General features: G+C 41.7%; 1 protein-coding gene across 4 annotated transcripts in view; it reads left to right on the forward strand.

The window, feature by feature from the left end:
* SAMD12 (sterile alpha motif domain containing 12) overlaps positions 1-24,232 on the forward strand; it is a 179,904-nt gene that overhangs the window by 67,530 nt on the left and 88,142 nt on the right. For all 4 annotated transcript variants that reach the window (XR_015702228.1, XM_087747194.1, XM_087747209.1 and 1 more), the window contains exon 4: positions 19,706-19,846. Coding sequence is in view for 3 of the 4 variants with exons in the window: in XM_087747194.1 (XP_087603320.1) it covers positions 19,706-19,846 (141 nt within the window). In the remaining variant the exon portion in view is untranslated. The remainder of the gene's footprint in view (positions 1-19,705; positions 19,847-24,232) is intronic.

A 24,232-nucleotide genomic window follows, 5' to 3' on the forward strand; every position in this document is an offset into this window, starting at 1 on the left:
CACAGTGACCAGTCATGTCATTGTCCTCTGCAGGAGGTTATTGAAAAGCACTGAAACGGATTGCAACTGCAGTGGCCCAACATGGACTACAAATTAGTTTGACTCAGCTTCAAATTGTTTTGCACTAACATGCCTGGTGTCCATAAACTTTGTATGTCATCTGGTTGTGAAAGCACATTGGAAGTGGGTTAACTTAGAAGTGGGTTGGATTTGCCCTCAACAAAGTCGGCGTGGATGCCTTTGTGTCCTCTTGCAATTCTTGCAAGTGTACTAGGTTTTCGAAGTAGTTCCTTATAACTCATACAGCCAGTAAAGCAGTATCTCTGTGTGGAGCGATGTGTCCTCTCCTGCTCCAGGGACACCCGGGCAGGATTTCATCTCCAGTTTTAAATATTGGTGTGCAGCTGTTGCCATCCTGTGAAATTTTAGTTTGTGGGGAGATCACATATCTTTGTCCCGATTACTCCCCGGTCATGCCTCAGGCAACTGTATTGTGGTCATGTACAGTGCTCAGTGTAATTGACCCCTGGAGAGGGGAGCTTTATCTTTGCCAGCTGTCAGGCAGTAGCTTAACAGAGGTATAAAAGCAGGAGTCAGGGCAGGTTCCAAGTAAGGGGACAACCAGAGTGCTCTCCAGTGCCTTTGTAAAATGGAATTGCTGTGGTCAAACTATATTGTATTGACTATTGCCTCTCAACAATATGAAAAGAGGTTTGATGCTATAACTTAAAAATCTTTGCATATCTTAGATGGGCTGCATTGCTTTCAAAGCTTGTGGTGGTATGAATAATATAACTCATACCCAAACCCAGGTGCTGCTAACCCAGGTGGAGCCATAGAAATCTTCAGTGAGTCCAAGTTAGAACAAGAGCAGAAATCTGGACCATAGATCTCCACCTCAACCTATCATGTTTCTAATTCCTGGAAGTATTTAACACTATATAGAAATAGAACTTAATGGAAGGAGAAATAATGTACTTACTGCTTTCCTGCCACACCACCGCTAGACTGAATGTAGCAGTTAGAGATGATGCAAATTCTTTATTCCTCTTTTTGGGTGATAAGAAAGCTCAGGAAAAAATATACTTATTTGTCTTTCCACTTGTGTGGGTTTTTACCACAATCCAAAAATAATAATAAACAATAAAAAATAACAATATCACCTGACTAAAAGAGTTTTAAGAAAGGCACCGGAGATAACTTGTGTGCTTTATTTTCATTGTAGTATCAGTTTGAGAAGATAGAGAGAAACTTAGCTGGTAGAGAAGCAATTTAGCCTCCTTAAGCAAATGCTGTTCTAGCTTTGCACAGCCTTATGACCCTACAATAAAAATGCTTTAATGTGAACAACTTTCATCTTGGTATAGTACTGCATTTTTATTATTAAAAATAATAAATAATATCCTGAAATTTCTTTGCATTTGTCATTTGATGGCTTTATACTCCTCGCTTTCTGTTTTGAAGCACTACTGCCATAACATTCAGACAGGCCTTATAACAAATTCAGAACAAGGACTATGTGAAAATAATGTTGTAATAAACAGCTTATTAAAATTGAAGGTATAAAATATGAATGAGTGTGTGAATGTCTCGGTTATGAGTAACACTTTGCATGAGTTCACACTCAAGTAGGTAAGTGTATATGGGACAATATTTTACTTTATCACACAAGTAAAATTTCTTATCTAAGAACATGGATTTCCCACAAACTGCTCCTGGATTTGAAATAAGAGTCTCTCTCTCTCTCTTAAATCACTTCATTTCAGAGAGGCTGTTTCATGTAACTGAGGTTATTTGATACTCCATATTGAAGTGCAGGTCTCTCCTGCTTTCCGAAAACCCGTGATTGCATTGCAGAAGTCAGTCGTAGCAAGAAACATTTACATGTTAAGAGCCTGGTTAGCTGGGTGCTGATCTATCCTTCAGCTCTCTAAAAGCCATTTTGCCCAATCATTCTGAGACTTCTTAAGGCAGACTCGAATTGATTCTGTTTTCTAGGCAAATGTTTAGTGAAAGGTTTTGCAGGCTTGGGGAGTGCATTGAATGGCTGTCAATTCCAAAATGCTGCAAGTCAGGACTCATCTCAGGAGATGCTCCTCTGTCTGTAGATGCAAATGTTCCTGTTATAAGCACGTGTGTGGGTGTAAGTCAGGACCTTTCTAAAATCCTGGCATTGTGGTTCTTTCTAACCTCTTCCATCACCTCTCCAGTGGTCAGTACAGTGCTTTAAAGCCCGATGAAGATATCTATGGTGAATCTCAAAACTTGGAGTGGGAAGTGGCAATAAGAATGTTTCTTATTAACAGCTTTGTACCATTCAGGAACCCTACCAGTACACACCATTAGTAACTGTCTTCATATCGACCACCTTTGTGGCAGCAGAGTAGTTTTCTGGTTATCTGTGCATGCTTCTGTTGCAGCAGTCCTGTAGCAGCTCTGCTGCTACCCAGCCACTCTGCAGCAGGAGGAGGCTCCTGGCTAGCAACAAGCAGGTGCTTTCCCATACTGGGGAAGCTACTTTGCAGAAGGTGTTCAGTCTGCAGAGTTGTAGGGAGGTGTGATTTGCTTTTATCACGTGGTGTTTATCTCAAGTCTGGAATGATATTTTATCCCGTTAATTATTGTGCTTAGGTAAAGACCAAAACCTGGTAACTATCTTTAGAAGTATCAGATTTTTGTCAGTCTTCCTTTCTTTCTCAGATGCTCTTATTGCCCTTGCTTTAAAGCTGTATCTGTGGAGTCTGGGCCAGCAGTCTAATTGTACTTGCAGGTGGGAGGAGACCAATATTCGTTAGCATTTTGTCTGTGTGACCTGACAGTGCTTCAGAAGCAGTACTGGCTTAGAGGTCAGGATTGCAGAAGACATTAAGGATGTGCCCAAGAAATGCAAGTGAACTGATGCAGACGTACCCTACGACTATAATTAATGGTCCCTGTGAATCAGGCAGAATATATGTGTAAAAATCCCTGACAGCTCTTCTGACTTGTGCACTGTGATATGCAGCATGTTGCCCTTCAGGAGTAATCCAAAATTGGACTTGAGATTACTGCTTTTGGGGCTCTTTTTCACACATTGTCTCTTACAGGACTTCATGGAAACACCATTCCTTGAAGAAACGTGTTGTTGCTTTCCTCAAACACAGTATCCCAGTCATTTACACCTCTTCTCTTTCTCCTTTTCATTGCCAGCGTTTGGAAATGTTGGACCACCTTTCTCATGTGGCATAAGTAAGAGCTGAGACTGATCTGAAAACAGCAGAATCCTCCAAATGCCTAGAAGTGAAAATTAAATCTAAGTAAAATTGCCATAGTCATTAAAAACTTAACCAAACATCTCTTTCCCATTGCTTTTCCTCATTTCCTCTGTTGACAGAATGAAGTTATTTAATAGTTTAGAACAGGTAAGAAAGAGCAGAGGAAATCCTTTCCAACTGCTCTGACTTGTGCCAATGGACACATGGAATTCACAAGGGAGGAAATAATTTTGTCTCACCTCTGAATCTCTGATTTCTGAGAAACCAATTTATGCTTTTACTTTTCAGGAAGAGATTCATTAATCCTGGAAGTTTTTTGAGATTGTTTTTTGAGATTGAACAGACCCTTATGTAGCAGGTGTACTATGTTAGTAGAGCTGGTTGGGTTTTGCCAACAGAACCTGTGGCTCTGTAATGTTGCCATGTTGATGTCAGTGATGTTTCATCAAACATCTTTTGGCACTGAGGCTGATTACTAAGGAATGGCTTGTGCCCATGCTGCTAAGGGCTTTTACTCTTCAGGACTGGATGGCTGTGTTCACACCAGCTATGGGGAACAGCCCCCAGTCTCTGCTCGTTCCTGAACCATACCTGGGAGTTTCTGGGGAAGTGTTAAGAGGCCCAGGCCGGAATCATCCCGGGAACTGTTGGGGTGGTTTGATAGCAGAAACGACTGAGTTCCAGTGCCTGGACAACGGTGGCACTGGTTAATTTACTGGAATGGACAGCGGTGGAGAATGCACATCCTTGGAACAAGCCACAGCCCTGTTTTCAGAGCGTGCGACATCAGGTGAGCTTTAAAGGGCTGAAAAAACCCATGTTTTACATGCTTAATAGCCCTCATCCTTCTGCCTTTCTAACCGTGCTAGTTACAGCATTTCCTTTAGAGAAATCCAATGTCTGGATGCTCCTACTGAGGGATACTGCAGGTGCTGTACACTAGTATAGGAACAATTTTGAGGGAGGTTCCACGCAGCTAGGTATTTTTTCACCTGTCTCTGTGGTTTGCACATTTCAATTGAATATATTGATATACAAATTATGTAAGACTCTTCTATTCAGTAGCTGCTAATTGTGACCTTGCTAACTCTATTGAAGTTCAGGCAGCCAGATTTGCAGATCCGTACCTTCATGGAATAGAATCAGAGAGTCCTTGAGGTTGGAAGGCAGGTCATCTTGTCCAGCCCCCTGCTCAAAGCAGGGTCAGCTAGAGCCGGTTGTCCAGGGCTGTGTCCCATCAGTTTTCAGTATCTTCAAGAATGAAAAGTCCACAACTTTTCTGAACATGTGTTCTAGTGTTCAAGCACACTCATAATAAAAAAGGTTCTTTAAATTTACATGGAAGTTCCTGTGTTTCAGTTTGCGGCCATTGTCTCCTTACTCCTCCCATCAGGTATTTACACACATTGAAAAGTTCCCCCCTAAGCCCTCTCTTCTCCCGGCTGAGCAGTCTCGGCTCTCTCAGCCCTTCCTTAAATCACCTGCACGGCCCTTTGCTGAACTTGCTCCAGTATGTCCACGTCTCTCTTGTACTGAGGATCCCAGAACTGGGCACAGTACTCCAGATGTGGCCTCACCAGGGTCAAGTGGAGGGGAAGGATCACCTCCCTCGACCTGCTGGAAATGCTCTGCCCTGCTGCAGCCCAGGAGGCTGTTGGCCTTCTTTGCTGCAAGGGCACATTACTGGCTTATGTTCAACTCGGTATCCACCAGCACCTCAGGTCCTTTTCTTGCTAGCTGAATAACAAAAATGTTTCCGACACCAGTATGAATGGACCTTATGCGATCTCCTCCGTATCGTTTAAGTAGCAACGGGCTGCTGAGAGCAGATATAAGGTCTTGAGGACATGACTGGGAATGCCCATGGCTTGCTGTGTGTTGCAGACAGAATCTTGGCCTGCCCGTCTTCAAAGGTCATCAGCAAATTGCTTGGGAGCAGGCTAGAAATAACTTGATTTAGATCAGCTTCTTATGCAACTGTGCCGAAGGATTTGTAGTTGATACTTCAATCTATAGACAGCTGTGATCCTACTTACCATCCAGCTGATTTACTTCTGCGGTATTGACAGGATTTCACACTGTCAGTGCTCACGTGGTGCACAGCATATTCCTTAACCAGGGAAGCTTTGCAGTCTGAGAAAACTGCAGAAAATAACTTGTTCCAGCGGGAAGAAAACAGAAAAGCACTGGTGAGGAGAACCAAGCACAATGTTATCGCAAAGAGGACTCAAAGTAGAACATTACAGAAGAAATATAAGTGAATTGAGCAAAGGGTATTTATAGATCAGGATATTTGGGTTAGAATTTTTATTATACACTGGAAGATGAAGTAAATAATTTCTTAGTATCTGTTGTTGCTTGTTGGGTTTGTATTGCTGCTATTCAGATCTTGCTACGTGAATATTGTTACTTGCTGGAGTTTCACAAGACATGCGTCTACAACCCAGGAAAGGGTGTTAAGCCTAAATGTTTATTTGTTATGTAGCAACAAGAAGTTATATTTCATGCATAACCAAAACTACGTTTGAAACTAACCCTAAAATGATTTGGCTTTTGTATTGAAGGCTGAGTGCAAGCTAATGAATGGAGATGATGATAAACCATTTAGTACGTGACTAAGGATTAAATTTGTGGCTCAGTGTTAGTACTCAGAAAACATTCGCTAGACTCTTGTGGTTCAGGAAAGTTTCGCCAGGCTGAAAACGATGTATTTCTTTTCTTTGTTCTGTGTGTGTGTAAAACAGTGGAAAAATGTTTTTGCATATTTGTGTATGAGCTGTGATATGAGTGGATGCATCTTCATTGAACCTGTCAGAATAGTCACTCTTTGCACTGGGGAAGTATCTGGCCCTAGACTTAACCAGTGTGTCACTGATACCTAATGCATATTCTGCCAGTAAGAGCACTGTGCTTGAACAGTGTGTCATCTGCTCTTTTGGTCCACTTAGAGAGCTAGTGTTCGCTATTACCATAGCAAATGTCTGTGATGATAGTTTCCAGTCTTCTTCCTCTGTATAAATTATTATATGCAAATTGTCGATAAGGGTTATAATACATTCACTAACCACAGTTGTTGCTTTTTCTCTAATCTGATTTTATTGGTTGATTAGTGTTTGTTCAACTCAGTGCCTCTTCAACAAAAAGACTTCAAGGTGGATCATGTCATGTGTTCAAATGTGTCCTCTCAGTATATTCTTTTTTAAAAACAAGGTGTAACTGAAGATTCATACATAATACAGTGCTTTAATGTTTGCTGTTCTGAAGTGATGCAGACTCTCTGAAAGAGAAAAAATTTAATTTATAGTAGAAAGAAAACCCACTGAAGCTATCAGAAAGACAATATAATATAAAGCAAAAAAAACCCTATTTCCTGAGGTTTGGGAGTTTACTAGTACTTGTTTGGTTTATATACATTTCTTTTTCTTCCTCTTCCTCTTTCCCACACTTTTTTCCAATGCCTTTTGGAATGCTGGATCTCATGCAGAGGTAAACAGCCCCCCAGTACTGCTGCCTCCCTCTTGTGCAGACCCTGATAACCTGAGCTTTTCTGAACTGTCTCTTCCAAAAAACTTCATTTGAAGACGGCAAGAACCTGGGAATCACCCGTTTCACTGCTAGATGGCTCTGATTGTGAATTAGCCTCATTATTGAACTCATTTCCCATTGTAATTAGTTTAGGTTTACCTTGCAGCACTTGTTTCTTGTTTTGTCCCTTCCTCCTAGATCAAATCACATTGGGAATGGGAAAATTGTTCTGCCATTTTAAGACGTTGGTGAGGTTCCTCTCACAAGCAGCTCTAAGTATTGCTATAGTCACTGGAAGCCATCAACTGACCTTAGGCTCAGCTGTAGCTCAAATTAGCCAACTCTATTTTTGTTAATTAGTCCCTAAACTACAAGCTTTTGGAGGCTGAGAGAGTATTTTGGGAAAGTGTTGTTCTATTCTTGCTTTGCTCCCAAGCTCCTTTCTAGGCATCTGCTGCTGAGCAGCCAGAGAGCGAGCGACATGGGCAGATCCCATTACGCCTAACGCAGGACCTAGGTGGGATGCTCTGGATTGCATCCGAATGCCTGGACTATCATCCAGAACAGTCCCTTGTGTGGTTGCTGAAAGAGCCTGCAGGTGCCTGAACATCCTGTTTCCCTTTTTATTTCAGCCGTGAATTTACCTTGGTGCCTGGGGTTGCTTCTTTATGTATGCCCAAAATTGTACCAATCTGAGCAGAAGGGAAAATAAGTCTGTCTTCTCCCTCAGTCTAAGGGCTTTCAGATCCTGCCTCCAAGCTAACAACCTGCCTGGGCAGTTACGCAGGGAGGGCTGCATAACGCTGCTGCCAGGACGCTCCCCCAAGGGCTGGAGTGGGTTCTGGTCTTGGAAAAAGGCTGGGAGTTGGCAGAGGTTTGTGCCCTTGCATCTCGCGTACAGGTTCCCAAGTGCACTGCAGCAAGGTCAGTGCAGCCTTTCCTCAGGAGTCTTGGGGCCCCTGGCTTGGAGGAGGAGCTGGGCTTTGGCACGTTCCCCTGGCAGTTCAGAGATGAGGCGTCTCCCTCTTTTTGGGGGAGCTCCCTTGCTCCTAGCTATAGTAGTTATTTTTATTAAAAAGTTCACACAACGTCTTCCTGCCTTCCTGCACCTTGTAGAGGAAAAATGAGCTTTTATTTTTTCTTGGGAGAGTGAGACCCAAAGCCAGAGCAGGGGTCTGGGCTGCATGTTCCATTTGGACTGCAGTGCCAGGCTGCAGCCTCTGGTAAGGCTCCTGGACATTAATGTTGTATTATTATTACTATTATTACTATTACTATTATTATTATTATTATTATTATTATTATTATTATTATTATTATTATTATTTTATTATTATTGGTCCAGCTTCTATATAGACGGTGGAATCTCGTGCTGAGTCAAATGCATGGGGTACAGGAGGCAGAATTTCCAAAAATAGGTTCTGAATTCTGTTACAGGGACCAGTTGCGTACAAATTAGGTACAATAAGTCATTGCTTAGGATGAAGGGATTGAGAGCAGCCCTGTGGAGAAGGACTTGGGGGTACTGGTGGATGAAAAGCTGGACATGAGCTGGCAATGTACACTTGCAGCGCAGAAGGCCAACCGCCTCCTGGGCTGCATCAAAAGCAGTGTGGCCGGCAGGTCGAGTGAGGTGATTCTGCCCCTCTGGTCTGGTCTGGTGAGACCCCACCTGGAGCACTGCATCCAGCTCTGGGGTCCTCAGCATGGGAAGGACATGGGCCTGTTGGAGCGGGTCCAGAGGAGGCCACAAAGATGATCAGAGGGATGGAGCACCTCTGCTATGAGGAAAGGCTGAGAGAGCTGGGATTGTTCAGCCTGGAGAAGAGAAGGCTCCACAGAGACCTTATTGCAGCCTTTCAATACTTAAGGCGACTTATAAGAAAGATGGGGACAGAGTTTTTAGCAGGGCCTGTTGTGATAGGACAAAGGGTAACGGTTTTAAGCCAAAAGAAGGTAGACTTAGAATAGATATAAGGAAGAAATTTTTTACAATGAGGATGGTGAAACACTGGACCCTGGTGGGGATGCCCCATCCCTGGAAACATTCCAGGTCAGGTTGGACGGGGCTCTGAGCAACCGATTGAGTTGAAGATGTCCCTGCTCATTGCAGGGGGGTTGGACTAGGCAACCTTTAAAGGTCCTTTCCAACCCCAACTATTCTAGGATTCTATGATTCTGTCTGTTTTATTTCTGATCCAAAATGACTGTGGTCTCACAGTCTTCTACAGGTCAAGTGTAAGTATTAAATAGGAGGAATAGGCCAGCAGAATAAAATCCTTATGTCCTGATGCTCCTCACAGCTACAGCAATAAGGGCTGGAAGAAATGCAAAGGAGCCCTGCAAAGTTTGTTGTGCTACTGAACCAGCAACGTAGCAACAGTTTAGTGTCTGTTTGTAAGACCGTGCATATACTTGAGTAGAGGTGACTCAGAATAGAATTGTCTTCCCCTAGGTTATAAAACGGGCAGCATAAACTGTAAGTTAAGGGCCCATCAGAGTTGGTGTGTGCAGCTTGACAGGTGCCAGGCTTCTAGTTAAAGCCTGCAAAGAGAAATGGTAGAGCAAAAAGTGCATCGGGAGAGATGTGGCTGATTCTTCCTTCAGGTTAGGAGAGTTGAAGCAGTCTGCAGTGCTTAACCTATGAGCATGCTGCTTTTAATTTTCCATTTTTATTAACATTAATTATTAACATCATGAATATTAACACAAAACCTTTCTCAATTTCATTTTTTATTAAAAAATGAAGGGTAAAGCTGGTACAGGCATGGAAGAAAGCACCACTGGAAGCTGCTTGGAGATAACAACGTGGAGCAGGAGGGAGCTAGGAGTACAAATTGGGAAATGTTGTAATACTGCGTGTACCTCAGCATTGGGATATGAAAGCTTATTTTAATATTTAATGAAATTGTAATTTTGCTCTTTTTTTTTTTTTTAAAACAAAGCAGTGATTGGAAAATCTTACTAGAAAATGTAAGTTCTCAAATTCTGGTCCACTGGAACCTGTGATGGCCCACAGAGCTTTTGTAATGTGGTACAGTAAGCTGTCTGGTCACATTATGTAGGTCCTCCTTGCTTCCCACAAGTTTGGTATTAAAAGAAACTCAAAAAATGAATTAAACATGTTCCAAATACTACTACTTTGTGTAGGTTTTTGCCTGAATGCTGAATAGTGGTTAGACTAATCAGGCAGAAGAAGGGGGTGGCTTTCCCCAGCATTGCAGAATGAGTGAGATGACCCCCAAGACTGCCTTCCAAGGCATTACCAAAGCATGAAAGTTATTGCATATAAATGGATTGTCTTTCCTCATCCTTCCATATATTGCATACTGAAGAACTGTGTCCTTGGTGTGTATTTTGTGGCATAGCACCTTTGGGTTATTGATTGGATTGATTAGTAGCAAATTAGAGCAAGCAGCAATATTTACTGACAATTTCTGTCCCTTGGATGGGGGAGGCAGGCTCCCGGAGCCTGGTCTTCAGCCACATGAGCATTTGATACTAGTGCAGTTCAAAGAGCTCAGTGGGTACGTTTCGCTGGGATAGGAGAAGGTGTTCTTCCTCACTTAATTAAATGGCAGCTTTTTTTGAATTCACGTGTTCTTCACAGGGCTTGCCCCCTTTGCCGCATGCACACACCAGTCCTATGTCTAGGCAGAACTGCAGAACCACTTTTGCTTTAGAAATGTCAGAACATAAGACAGCCTTCTGTGTGATTTCAAGGATTTCCAAGTTCCAGTTCGGTTGGGGACTTCAGGAATGAGTGTTGTTTTTTTTTGTGTGCATGTGTGTGTGTGGTTATTTTTCTTGTGGTAATAAATGATCCCTCTTTTCTGGAAGAAGACTGATTTTTGTAAGGTCCACCGTTAGGAGTCACAGGAAAGGCTCTTGTTTGAGTTTGCTGTAAAGAGTTCAGTCAATTCTAATGCTTTCAAAATTGGTTTTCCCTTTTCTAATCTGTTCTGTGTAGAAGCTGTGCATTATAATGTATGAATGTGTGTTTACTCCTGAATAAATTAACAGGAGTTTTGCCAGCAGGCATGATCTAATGTGATTTTTTTTTAATTAATAAAGAAATGGGATATGTAATGCATAATGGTTTGCACACTGAGCAACATTAGCTTAACTAGGAATTGAAGAACTGTGAGTCCTGCTGATGGTGGACAAAATTAAAGGTGTGGACAGATTCACTCGCTCCATCACAAACAAAAAAGACTTTGAGGTTGCTTATTTGAATAGGGGCACCATAGATCTAGCACACAAATACCAAAATACCAGCAAACAATAGTCCTGGATTTTGTTTCTTAAAAAATACGATGTGCAATATAATAGAAGTCCATTATTATATGTCTTTGTATCTTTATATATAGCTGTAGATAATATATAATTTTGTATGGCCAGGAAGTAAGTTGGCAAATGTATATATAACAAACAATGTGGATTTATAGACTGCCTGCTAAAGGTTTACATTTATCCTTAATTTATTTTGTGGGTCCTATTGGGTCCTTCCTGAGAGCACTAAAAATGGTTGTCTCACATTTTAACAGTACATTTGAAAAGTGGTGTAATATGATTTGTGCCTGAATTTATATTTCAGAGGGGAATATTTCCTCCTATTAAAATCATCAGGTTCTGAATATGTTCAGCTGAAAAACAGGACTGTCTAACAGTCTTTTACTCAAGACTTGTAAGGAATCAATATAGTTCCCATCAGTACAGTAAATTACTTACTGAACCACTTCCAGTAATCACGATGCACAATTTCTCATTAACCCCTTCCCTTCTCTGTTTAGAACTGCCTGGCGGAAAAGGACCTGCGGGTGTTGGTCAACAGCCGGCTGAATATGAGCCAGCAGTGTGCCCAGGTGGCCAAGAAGGCCAACAGCATCCTGGCTTGTATCAGGAATAGTGTGGCCAGCAGGACTAGGGGAGTGATTGTGCCCCTGTACTTGGCACTGATGAGGCCACATCTCGAATCCTGTGTTCAGTTTTGGGCCCCTCACTACAAGAAGGACATCGAGGTGCTGGAGCGTGTCCAGAGAAGGGCAACGAAGGGCCTAGAGCACAAGTCTTATGGGGAGCGGCTGAGGGAGCTGGGGTTGTTTAGCCTGGAGAAGAGGAGGCTGAGGGGAGACCTTACCACTCTCTACAACTACCTGCAAGGAGGTTGTAGCGAGGTGGGGGTCGGTCTCTTCTCCCAAGTAACAAGCGATAGGATGAGAGGAAACGGCCTCAAGTTGTGCCAGGGGAGGTTTAGATTGGATATTAGGAAAAACTTGTCACGGAAGGGGTAGTCAGGCATTGGAAGAGGCTGCCCAGGGAAGTGGTTGAGTCCCCATTCCTGGAGGTGTTTAAAAGCCATGTAGATGTGGTGCTTAGGGACATGGTTTAGTGGTGGACTTGGCAGTGCTAGCTTAAGGGTTGGATTTGATGATCGTAAAGGTCTTTTCCAACCTAAACGATTCTATGATTCTATGATTCTATGATATAAGGATGTGTTGTGCTCCCACACAGTTAAAGTATACAATTAAATACTTTCTTGAAAATGTGTGGATGAGTCAAGGAGCAGGAATTGCTTGCTTTATTTATTGGAGGAGTTGGGAGTCAGGAGACTCTCACTTCTGGAGGGGGATTTTTGTCTTTAGCATGACTTTTCAAAATACCTGGACTGCGTTGAGCTGCTTGGCTCGAAGAAGGTATCTACCAGGGAGACAATAAGAGTACTTTTAAAATGCAGTCCCTAAAATGAATGTTCAAGATCCATGTTCTGTTAACTCAGCATCCTTTAGTATTTTTACATGACTTCACCATTACTGCAGGTTTGTTGTTTTCTTTCAATGGCATAAATCCAACATCGTTGTGACTGAGCAGATGGACATGCTTGAGCCTCTGTAGCAGGGCATAGGAGCCCCAAGGTAGTGGTGGCTGGGGGGAAGCAGCTGGGGGTAGCTAGCTGGGAGAGGTCCTTGGGAAGAGCCAGGGAAAAACTGAGTGCCAGAAAGACATCTTCTAACTTACTGCATTTTCGGAGACCATTGTCGAGCAGGAGGTATATAGCTCAAAGGACTGTGCCAGAATTAAGAGAATAGAAAATGGCAGCATTATTTGATGGAATATGGAGGGAGTTGGGAAAGGCAGTGCTAAGGTGGGAGGAAGTTATGCCAAACTAAATAATCTGAGTTAAATAGCTTCACAGATATATTACTGACCACTTAATAAGTTTGTCAGAAGCAGACAAATTTAGAAACAAAGTCATGTCTTGGTTGTTGCTAATTTTGTATTTGAAAATGCAGCTAAGTTAAAGATTGTGTTGAGTTACTTTTCTTTCATATCCTGTTCACGCTTGCGGTTCAGAAGTGTGGAGGAAGGGCAGAAAGGTGCAAGAGAACTGCGACCTGAGAGGGGTTTTATGGAAATAAACTGTTTTATTGTAGATTTATTGGCAGCAGTAACAATAGTCATCACTTCCTCTTGTCAGAACTATAAACAGACATGATGTGAAAACAAAGGATGCAGATTATATTCAGAAAGTGCCTTTGTTTACATAGCTGCTTTTTTGAGTTTGATCAGACATTAATTGACCAGTATGACAGTGTATTCTTTGAGAAACTTTACTGTAGGGCTGGCCTCATCCAGATCCAGCTAATAATGAATGAGAAAGTGCCAGAAAATCATCTTATGATGATTTTTTTATTAAAATCATCTTTGATGATGTTAACAAATAAAGGCGTGTCCAAAGCTGATTTGATACATGAGCAAATGCCTTCCTGTGCTTTCCGGCGCTTCCACTGGAGCCGTACTGGAGTCATGGGCCTCTCCCATTCCTGTGGCATACCAGAAAGTAATTTCTACAGCTCCATAGAGGTTTGCTGCATTTGTTAACAGGATGAGAAAGCACAAGAATGCTGGCTCTAATGTTGGAGAACTTCCTCAGCTGGAGATCTCTGATATTCATCAAGGTTAAATAGTCTTCTTTGCTCCTTCTGGTCCATATCATTAGAAACTATTGTTCCTCTGCTTTATTTCTGTACCAGTATCCCTTGTGTCTCCCATCTGTCTAAGCTGGTCCCCAGTTGAGAGTTGTTCATCGTGTCAGGAGTACCAGGCAGCTACCAATAGCAATTTTGGGAGCTACTTCTCCTTCGCCTAGGCTGGCAGCTGCCATTATGCTAGTAGGTAGATCAAGAAAGTGTTTGCTGCTATGGTAAGTCTGATGAAAAATGAATCCATTGTAACTTTTGAAGCAAGTGAGTCTTCCCTGATTAGTGAGATATTAGATAGCTGAAGTGGGGCAAAGAGGGTGATAATGCAAGCTGCAGTTTACCAAGAGTCTGCAGCAGTCTTAGGGCTAAAACGATTAGTAAGACAAGCCAGATCTAACTGCTTTTGCAAGAAAAGCTATAGATTTGCCACAAGGGATTGATGACAAAGTGGCTGATGTGTCTGGTTGGCTAGTGATGAGACTGGAATGAGAAGGAGAGATGTGCTCTTAAATTCTCATGTGGAAAACAGAAAATCTAGGACTGTAGAAGATCTGATGGGTTATCAAGAAGAGCGCCATGGAGTCATGTCAAGTTTGCTCTGAAAATTCGATTAATTTCTGGTTTGTGCTTCTTCTTTTACAAGATGTTTCTGAACCCAGTGTCCTCAATTGTATTCATATCCATTTGTTCTCTTTTCAACTTAGTTCCTTAGTTTAGTAATTATTCTCTTTGGCCGATGTTCATCTCCCTCCACTGCCATCATGAGGCAGTTTTCATTCTGTCGGTGACTATTTTTTTCTTGCCTCCTCTCACAATTTCACCATTCCTCACTATGAAGTCATAGCCTCTCTCTCTGCCTATTCTTGTTTGAATTCTTTTTCCCTGACTATATGATGAGAATTTTATACCTGTGTCTCACCAGCACCTGAACAATGATATTAATGTCTGTGTCTCTGTCATGGAAATTCTTACTTGATAAGTCCTAGGAGGCTTGTTTTTAAGCACTGAAGTGAAGAGAAGCCAACGATCAGCCTATCTAAGCAAGAGGAAAGCTGTGATCAGACTATTTCAAGTAGAAAAAAACCAGTGAACTAGATTTATGAATATGTTTGTGGAACTAAAGAGGTAAATACAAAAGCAATGTGTTTGAAATTGTTCTAGCCCAAAACTGGAGAAGCACATTATTATCAATTAAGTAAGAATATCCTGTTGTGTCAACAATTTAAAATGCTGTTTGCAGCATTTAAGTATGAACTTGAGAAAGTTTTCATCTTGCATAATTTAGGGGCTTAGTGAATCCCATGTTCCTGTTTTTCTAGGTTTGTCAGCTGGCTCCATCCAGAAATACGATCAAAAGGCATATGACTGAAGTTTACAAATCATAGAAGCAACAGATAAGCTGAATGTTGAACTGTTAACCAAATACTGCAATGCAAGAACTAGAGAACACTTGAAGCAATTAGTAAGAAATCAATATAAAAGTAAGAAATCAATATAAAACAGAAAAAAATGGGCAGTGAGCTTCTGGAATTTGCTACCCCAGGAGGCTGCAGAGGCAGACGGTATCAGGAAGAACAAAAAGACAAATTTATGGGCATCAGGACAATAAGCAGGTGCTAAAAATGCCGTACTCTAATAATGCTAGTATAACAGTTCTGGGTGCTGGCACCGTACAAAGGGAATGACTGCAGGAAGCAGCCCTCCCAGTAGCTCTCCTGAAATATATCTCCTACTGCCACTCTGAATACAGGGCTGGGTGAGCTGTTGGTCTGGCATTAGGGCATTTTTTAATGTCCTTGTGTTCTCTGCCCTGTTCGTTCTTTCCTAGATTCTGTGCCCCAGGGTAAGTAAACTGAATATCTTGTCTTGATATTCAGGTATACCTATCATATTGTGCTCAGGAGACAAGATCACCTTTCTTGGCCATATTTTGCACACATCATTTGTTCCCACTAGTGGTTTATCATTTTCATCAACTTTAAATTAGTCATAGTTTTCTTCAGGATTATGCGTGGGACCAACCTCTTACTAACAATCTGCTCTCATTTCCCTGTATTTCTTCAGCTCTTTCTACACATTTAATAAGTCCTTTCTTACCTATTAATTCACCTTCATTACAAGTGTACTTTCAAGGCTTCTCGTGTGGCGTCCCTCACATGTCTGTGAACTGGCAGTTGGTGCAGCTCCACAGGCTCGGGGAGAAAAGCGGTAGGCTATACCAGTGCAGGGGGGTATGGGCATTTCTGATTCGGCCCAGCAGACTGTGCCACATTCCTTGCTCTAGGGCTAATGCCAGCCTCACTGGACCAATGCTTATACTCATATTAATGTTCTGTGGCATGCAATGTTTCTCCCTCCGTTCAAATTTTCATCTAATCCCAGCTTGATCATATGAGATATGCAGCAGCTAAGTCATATTAGAAAAAATTAGGCCATCAATCCATTATTAAGCTGGAAAGTATTTTATATTCTGTGTCTGCCCTCGGGGTGTCTCAGAACGTTCCACAGCTGATCTGTCCTGGGTATGAGAGGGCTGGGGTTTAGGTGCTAAAAGATGCATACAGATACTGAGGGAGTTATGTTTTTTTTTAAAGCGCTTGATTTCCAGCCTTGCGATTAGCTAGAGCCAAGGCCTAGGTGTTTGTGACTGCAATCTTTATGGTTCTGTTGGTCAAGGTGCTTTTGAAAAAAATCTCCTGGTCTCTTTTATGCATGTAGCTGCTACATCTAAGAGGTAGCATCAGTTCTGTAGTGTTGGGAAATTTTTCTGAGATGTGGGTAAATTTCCTTTACTTGTGTCCTAGCAAAGATCAGTGTACACTCTTAGAAAATGTTACGTTTGTTCCATGTTCTGATCTTGATAATATATTCTATCCAGCACTCTCTGAAAATTAAAAATCTATCCCCAATTTTTACTGTATAGCTGTCTCTCTGTTTTAACTGTGATGCTTGCCAAAATGACCATCTTTTGTGTATGCTTATTCACTTCCTTCATCAATCTTCTCTTTTTCAAAGAAAATAGATCTTTATCTTGGGATCCTTCATGCAGGTTATTTCACAGAATCACAGAACAGCTGATGTTGGAAGACACCTCTGGCGATCATCTAGTCTGACCCCCTACTCAAAGCAGGGACAACTACAGCAGGTTGCTCAGGACCTTGTTAGTCAGGTTTTGAGTCCTTCCAAAGACGGAGACTCCACAACCTCTCTGGACAACTGGTTTCAATGTTCAATAACCCTTACAGAGTTCTTAGCACCAAATGATAACTCTTTCAGATATGTACAGTACAGGAAGCCAGGCAGTGAAGCATCCAAAATCATTAGCTGATTGTCGGGACCTTGACCTTAGTAACTGATTGGCTTTGGTGACTGATCCAGGCATTAGCAATATCTTTTTGAAGGCATGATTTAGTACCAGAATAAAAAAATTATTCCAGTTCTGACTTGGATGTTGTTGTTCTGAGTGTTGAGGGGAAAGAAAGTATGGGGAGGATTGAATTTTCTTAGTTCAGGTCACTTACTGCATTCTTGAAATGCCACACTTGGATGTTTGCCTTCTTGCCTCATCACTGCCTCCACATGTCACACTGGATTTGGTGCAAGAAAGAGTTAATTTAAGGTAACTTGTGCAAGCTGCTGCAGATAATATGAGCCAAAGACAATTTTTTCCAATGGCATTGTGCTTTGACCCTAAGCCTCAGAGGAACTCGCATCCCGGGAGTTGAAAAGAGACGTCTCTGTTCTGTGCACACAACTTCCAAAGGCGGTGACTGGGGTAGAAAACCGATTTGAATATGAAATAAAGAGTTGCCCAGAGGAAGTGAAGAGTAATGACTATATCCATGGCCAAAAAGAGGCGGAGGGCACTGGATGAGATGCATGGCCTCTGTCTGTCCTTTCATATTACTGTTGCTGACTCCCAGCCCTAAGATGACATGCGTGTTGGCACTCTTTAAACTGATGACTTGTTTATTTTTTGTATGCTTTCAGTTGCTAGATTGGCATTACAGACCATACTCTTGGACTGCTGTACATCCTTTATAAATTGCTTTAAGATGTTTTAGTGTGATAAGATGGTATAAAAATTGAAGTCACTATTACTGTCTGTATCACCAGGGGAATTGGACAGCTGGCATTGATCTGTAAGAGACTAATTTCCATATTATGTTATTACATTAACCCATAGAATTCTTCTTGTTTATGATTTCAAAGAAAGTTTTCCTAATGAAAAGGTCATCTTCTGTAGCAGGTAGTGCTTGAGAGACATGGAAGGGCAGAAAATGTATGAACCCTGTCATTTTTTATCTGATCAATAACATCTTGCTTTGTTAATAGTAATATCCCAGTATTTTACGTTGCATCGTATCAAGATCCCACTAACGGCTTCACAGAACCACTTGTGAGTGAAATCTAGCAGTTGGTGAAGGATATACTGCTAACTGCTTGGTTTGGGGCAAATATTTTGCGCCCCTTTAAATTCTTGGCATTTATCTTAAATTTTTTAATTAAAATAATCACAAAAATTCTGAACTCATTGCTGTTTTGTAAGGAAAGAGATTGAATAAGGGCCTTATCTTGCTGTTTTGAGTAACACTTTATGATGAGCTAAATTGTACCATTCATCCGAAAGCCACAGTAATGGTAGCACAGAGGCTGCTGTGTTGCAGAGGGAGTAACTTGCTCTTCGCTGTCTTCTTCTGGTTTCAGAATAAAGCCTGAGAAATCAAAGAAGGGATTTTTAATAATTAAAAAGTGCTTACACTCCAAACTAGAGGAGGTAAAATGTTGAGTCTGTTTAAAAAAGTGAACCAAACAACATGCCATTTTCTAAGGCAGTATCAGTGTAGCTCCAGTGTGATTTGCCGGTATTGATTGGCCAGGGCATCTTTGGATAGCAAATGTATATACTGGGAATCAAGGGTCAATAGAGGGCTGCAGGGCACTCCTCCCTGTACTAGCTCACAGCAGTGGTGAAGACCAAAGAAAGTAAGTTTTGGTTTTCTTCCTACGGTAAAGCATTGCTTGATGCTTTGGTTCTCTGCTTGGCCCAAATACTTCCTTAGTGTTGGCTCAGCCAGTGTGCTGCATTCCTCCTGTTTACTTATAGCATAGTGATGTCCAAAAGATGGAGTCAGAGTTCCACTAGCAGAATCTGGGAAGCGTGGATTGTTTGATTTTTTTAACGTCTGCAATCTGCATGGGACCGTGGTTCAACATTACCATAATAGTGAAGATAAATCACGAACTGGGAGTGATTGCCTGCAAAGACCATAGGCTCCTTATAGTTGGGCAAATGTCTTTTTATAGTTGGGCAAACATCTTTTTCAGGAATGATTTAGATATAACTGATAGTGTGAAGGGAAATCTCTGGCTCTTTTTTATATTTTGCTATGATATGTTACTGTTGAGAGGGATTTGGAAGGCTGGACCACAAAGTACAGGCCCCTCCTGAGAAACGGTGCTATTACACTGTAAACATATCTGAATTGCCACAGTATTCATCCTCAGTATATCTTAAATGAATTAAATCGGCAAAATTCACTTTCACTGGTGATTTCTTGACAGTAATGTAGATGCTTGAAAATAGGTGAGGGTCTATTTAGGCACCTGGACCAATTGAAGTCTTATAGGGGATATCCGACCTGTGGCAGACCAGCTGGCACTTAATGGCAACTGGTTGTCTAAAATGGCACAAGATACCTATCTTACATGCTTAAATGTCTCACAAAGCACCAAAAAAATACAGAAAATCAAAAGAAAAGGGAGGAGTGGAACATAGATCTCTGAGAGTAAGGAAGTAGCTAACTGATGAAAACAATAACCTCTCAGACTGAGGTATTTCAGGGCTGAGAATTTTTTCTGCAGCAAATTATCCTCTCAGAGTGAGAATATTGCATTAATGGAAATCCTTGGGTGATTTTTCTTTTTGCCTTTTGTATCCAGGCCGTGCTTTGCTGCGACTTACTGACAAAAAGCTTGAACGAATGGGCATTGCCCAGGAAAGCCTGCGACAGCACATTCTGCAGCAAGTCCTTCAGCTGAAGGTGAGAGAAGAAGTCCGAAACCTCCAGCTGCTTACACAAGGTACGAAAAATAATTTTGATATGGACAGTTATTGAGATCAGGTAGGAGAAGTTTGCCTGAGGGCATAAAAGGTGACTTGATGTGCTCCCTCAAGAAATGATGCGTGAAAATGTCTCATAGATTCCACATGCTTTCCAAGTTGGGAACAAAAGGTAAAATAATGCATAAATAAATAGAGATGTTCAGCTGCCTGCTTTGCATGATGAATAACCTCCATCTACAGCTTGATGGTAGTTTTACTTAACTGTCTGCTTACTAAGAAGAAAATAATTAAATACAAAGGGCACAAGCAGTGAACATGCTGTCTTTACAGACATTGTACATTTTGCATTAATTGTCTACTTTCAGTGTTAGATAAAAGAGTAATCTCTGTAACCTGTTTAACGGTAAGAGCTGTCAGTGGAAAATTACCTGTTAGACTCTGTTTTTTGCAGATGGCTGATTCCTTTTCCATGTTGGAGTAATTTCATTGACTTGAATAGAGTTGCTTCTAGTTTATGCTGCTAAGAAAACACAAAACTGGGCTCAATATGGAGGTCTTGATTAGAAGACAGGGAAGGAGGAGTAACAAAAAAGCTCATACATATTTTCCAAATGAGGTTAAGATGTTTTATAATGACCTGTGTTATTCCCTCTCTATTAAGGGTTTTTAACAGCTGTGGTAACATGGAAGAAAAGCAATCATTGTGGTAACAGTGTAAAGGAACATTTAGACATCCTCTACTGTATATCTGCAATACTTTCTCGATGTTAAATGTTGTTTGGTAGTCCAGTGAGATAGCATAAACCACATACTTCTGTGGTGTTTTGGTTCAGTGCCTGGTCTGTGTCACATCATATGAAAAAATAGAGTTCCTCAGTACATGCAGTGTATTTTTAACAAAATGTCCTTCACACATGACATTATGTTCCTGATTAAGCCTTGCTCACTGTGTTTGGGGAAAAACTCTCTGATTAGTTGAGTAAGCTGCATTTTATCTGAAAGAGCTGATGTCTCAACTGAATTGTCCCTTCAGGCTTGGTGTCATGTGGATTGTGATGAGGAGTGTTAGGGCTCCTTCATGTCACCATAACCTGTGAATATGACCTCACCTTGTCTTGTGTCATGTCAAAAGCAGTGCACATGCTGAAGCATCAGTGCCTTCCCCAGGTGTTTAGAGCTCTTCCTTTTCCCTTCATTCACCGAAAGGGTGGTCAGGTACTGGAACAGGCTGCCCAGGGAAGTGGTTGAGTCTCCATCCCTGGAGGTATTTAAAAGACGTGTAAACATGGTGCTTGAGGACATGGTTTAGCGGTGGACTTGGCAGTGATAGGTTAACAGTTGGACTCGATGATCTTAAGGGTCTTTTCCAACCTTAACGATTCTATGATTCTATGATCCATTCATCCTTTCATCCATTATTCCTACATCCTTTTCTCCAGTGTCGGCTGGGTTCTCTCTTCCCTTACTCTCTTCCCCAAGTGTTACTTGAGAGTTTGCTGGACTGTGAAGTTCTGGTCACCAACCATCACTGTGTTAGGTCTGCTTATGGAAGTTGGGACTTTATTGATATGGGACAATGAAGACCCACTAGCTATAAATTTAGGTCAGTTGATCACTGCAGTCCAGATAGATTTCTCCATAAACCTGTATTTGGCATTGAGGACTGTGCTTCCAGGCTTCTCCTCCATTGTTTCTCTCTGGTTCCCCTCTGGACACATCAACTGGTGTATGAGTCATGATCAGGCAGACAGTGGCGACTGCCATTTCAAGGAATTCAAGGCAGCATCCTCTGAGATTTATTCCTTGCCCATACAGCTGAGGATACAATTTTGGACTTTGGTAAGAGCATGAATAAACACATGCTGCACTATGAAGGACAGTTTAGTGGTAAATGTACTGATGTGTGTTTAATGTAGTCTCTCTCTGCCATGTAGAGAGAACATTGTTACTTAGTCTGATCATATAAAGGCATGCCATCATGTGCTTTATGAAAGCTAGCACAAGCTTACGAAAAACTGGCAGTCTGCAGCTCCTGGGTCTTCCCCCATAATGGCGCTGGCCATTGCACTGCACTTCAGCTCCACTCCAGCCTTCTTGAATAGAGCTGAAGTTATGGGGCAGCACAACAGTCCATAAAACATTCCCCTGTGCAGCAGAGCTGTGTTAATCCTATGATCCCATAGTGGGGTGATGGTGGGTGATAGGATGACAGCAGTGTTCCTATCCCTTATCACCTCTTTGACAGCAAATTGGAGTGTGTGTCTGTTGAAAGTGCTTGTTTGCAAGTACTACAGTTAAGATATATTTTCTCAACTACAGTGCAGTCTGTAAAGCTGTGTATGTCAGTTGTTCTCCGAAACTGGTTCTGTCCCCTTGCCCAGTTTCTTCAAACTGTGTCCACACGTATTCTTATTATGGTTTATATGTTCCTAATCCAGGTTGTTACTGGAATAGCTTTCTGTAAGTGCTTTCCGGGTTTGGAGAACATTTGGAGAACATTTCTTCTCTGAGAAGTAACACATTCGCATGCCAGCAGTTTCTGCCTTTTGGAAATTCCACTTGCAAAATGCAGGTCACAGGGTAGCTATTGCTACACTGTCCTTTGCTGTCCTCCAAAATGTCCTCCAAAAAGAGAGGGAAAAAAGCCCTCTGTCTCTCAGTGCACAGCTCAGGAGATCGTTAGGTGAAAGAAGCCATTAAACCCCCTTTCCCAATTCATTTAGCACACGAGCTGGGTTGCGAGCAATGAGGTCCTAATTCAGAGCGCACTGATGTCAGCGAAAAGTCTTCCACTGACTTTAGTTCACACCCCGGTTGAAGCTGGAGCAAACGGGGAAAGTTATAAAAAAGCGTTATGTAATACTGATCAGATATTTTAAATGTTTTTGCGTTCTGTTGTCTGCAGAGAAAGTTAACCTCAATTTTAAAAACTCAGGAGAGAACTAGCATTCTTTTCTACTGTTTCAGAAAATGACTTAAAACTGTTTCGTTCTTCTTCATTCAGGATACACCATCCAGTCTGTTCTGGGGATCTTAAAGCCAGAATAGTACATGATTGTGTAATTGAAGGCTTGTCTTGAGTTTTAGGAAGACTTTTCTTTGGACTAAGAACTGCCTGATTGAAGCTATTATCAGCAGAAACACTATTCCAGCCTCCACTAGGATAGAAGGGCACAGGCCCAACTACTGATCTGTGCTTTTTTCCCAGACTTAGTGATGTTGAGGAACTAATTTGACAAAATATCTTCCAATGTCTCCTGGGGAGAGCTGCACACTGTTGGAAACACCATTATTGTACTGTTACCACTGTAAGTCTGAGTTGAAAGATCAGTTTTTTAAAAAAAGCCTTACATAACTACACAAAGAATAAGTTATTCTGAGATTTTTCAATGTGAGTCCTGCTTTTGGCTAGCATAGAAGAGACTGTCCTCAAAGTGGTACAACAGTGCTATGTGTGATTCTGAGCAAAGTATCCATAGACAGCAATCTGCTAAACAGGGCTGAGCTTAAGAAGCATTTTTGGATCTGGATTAAATGATACCTGCATTTAAGATGACGTTGGGCCCCCTCCTAAGCTCCTCTGTGAGTTTCATATAGGACAAAGTGCTACTTGAACATTCTGCCAGGCCACAGAATGTGCCAAATTTTCTTCAAAAAAAAATTTCTCCTGCTAGCAAAATGTATTAGAATAAGACTTTATGCTTCATTGAAAATCATCACAGCTGTTGATACCTGTTGAACTGATTTCTTCAATAAGCTTTCTGCTCATCCTGCACTGGTGCTCAGCTACTGAAAAACATATGTGTCAATGATAACCACAATAAGATTGATTTTTTTCCTTCCTTCAGTTTCCAAAATAGTGCCATTCAAACACTGTTATAGTACCCTAGCACTGTATTCTTCCAGGAAAGGAACCAGAGAGCCTTCAAAGATGCATCTCATCTTCTGAGGAAAGATGAAGTAGGAGCCATGTATTCTTCCTAGTGATGGATAATTCATTGGGTTTTAGAGGAGCCTTCTAACAGAAACATTGTATTCATGGTCCATGCAGTGAGTAAACCAGGACTGTGAAACCCTCCCAGCTGAAACGTGTTACAAGGATTTTTACACTATTATCAGCCTGTTAATACTAGAGTAAAGGCAGGCTCGATCAAAATTTGAGCTGTTTGGCGCTGAACCCTCCCAGGCTGTCAGAAGCATGATGCTAGTTCATGTTCACCTTATCTGCTTCTTCCTTGTGAACACTGAATGCGGGAGGAACCTGAGCACTGCCGTTCCAGGTTGCATCACCACGTCTGATGAGATTTGTTGTCATTTTCCATAATCAAAGACTTGAAGTACTAGGCTCACTCGCACCTTCTGAATTCCCACATATGAAGACCTTCCCTGTTGTGGTGGCTCCA

The sequence above is a fragment of the Nipponia nippon genome, unplaced genomic scaffold (genome assembly GCF_047370975.1).
Source record: "Nipponia nippon isolate SJK-2023a ecotype South Korea unplaced genomic scaffold, ASM4737097v1 scaffold_1, whole genome shotgun sequence".
Classification (NCBI taxonomy): Eukaryota; Metazoa; Chordata; class Aves; order Pelecaniformes; family Threskiornithidae; genus Nipponia; species Nipponia nippon.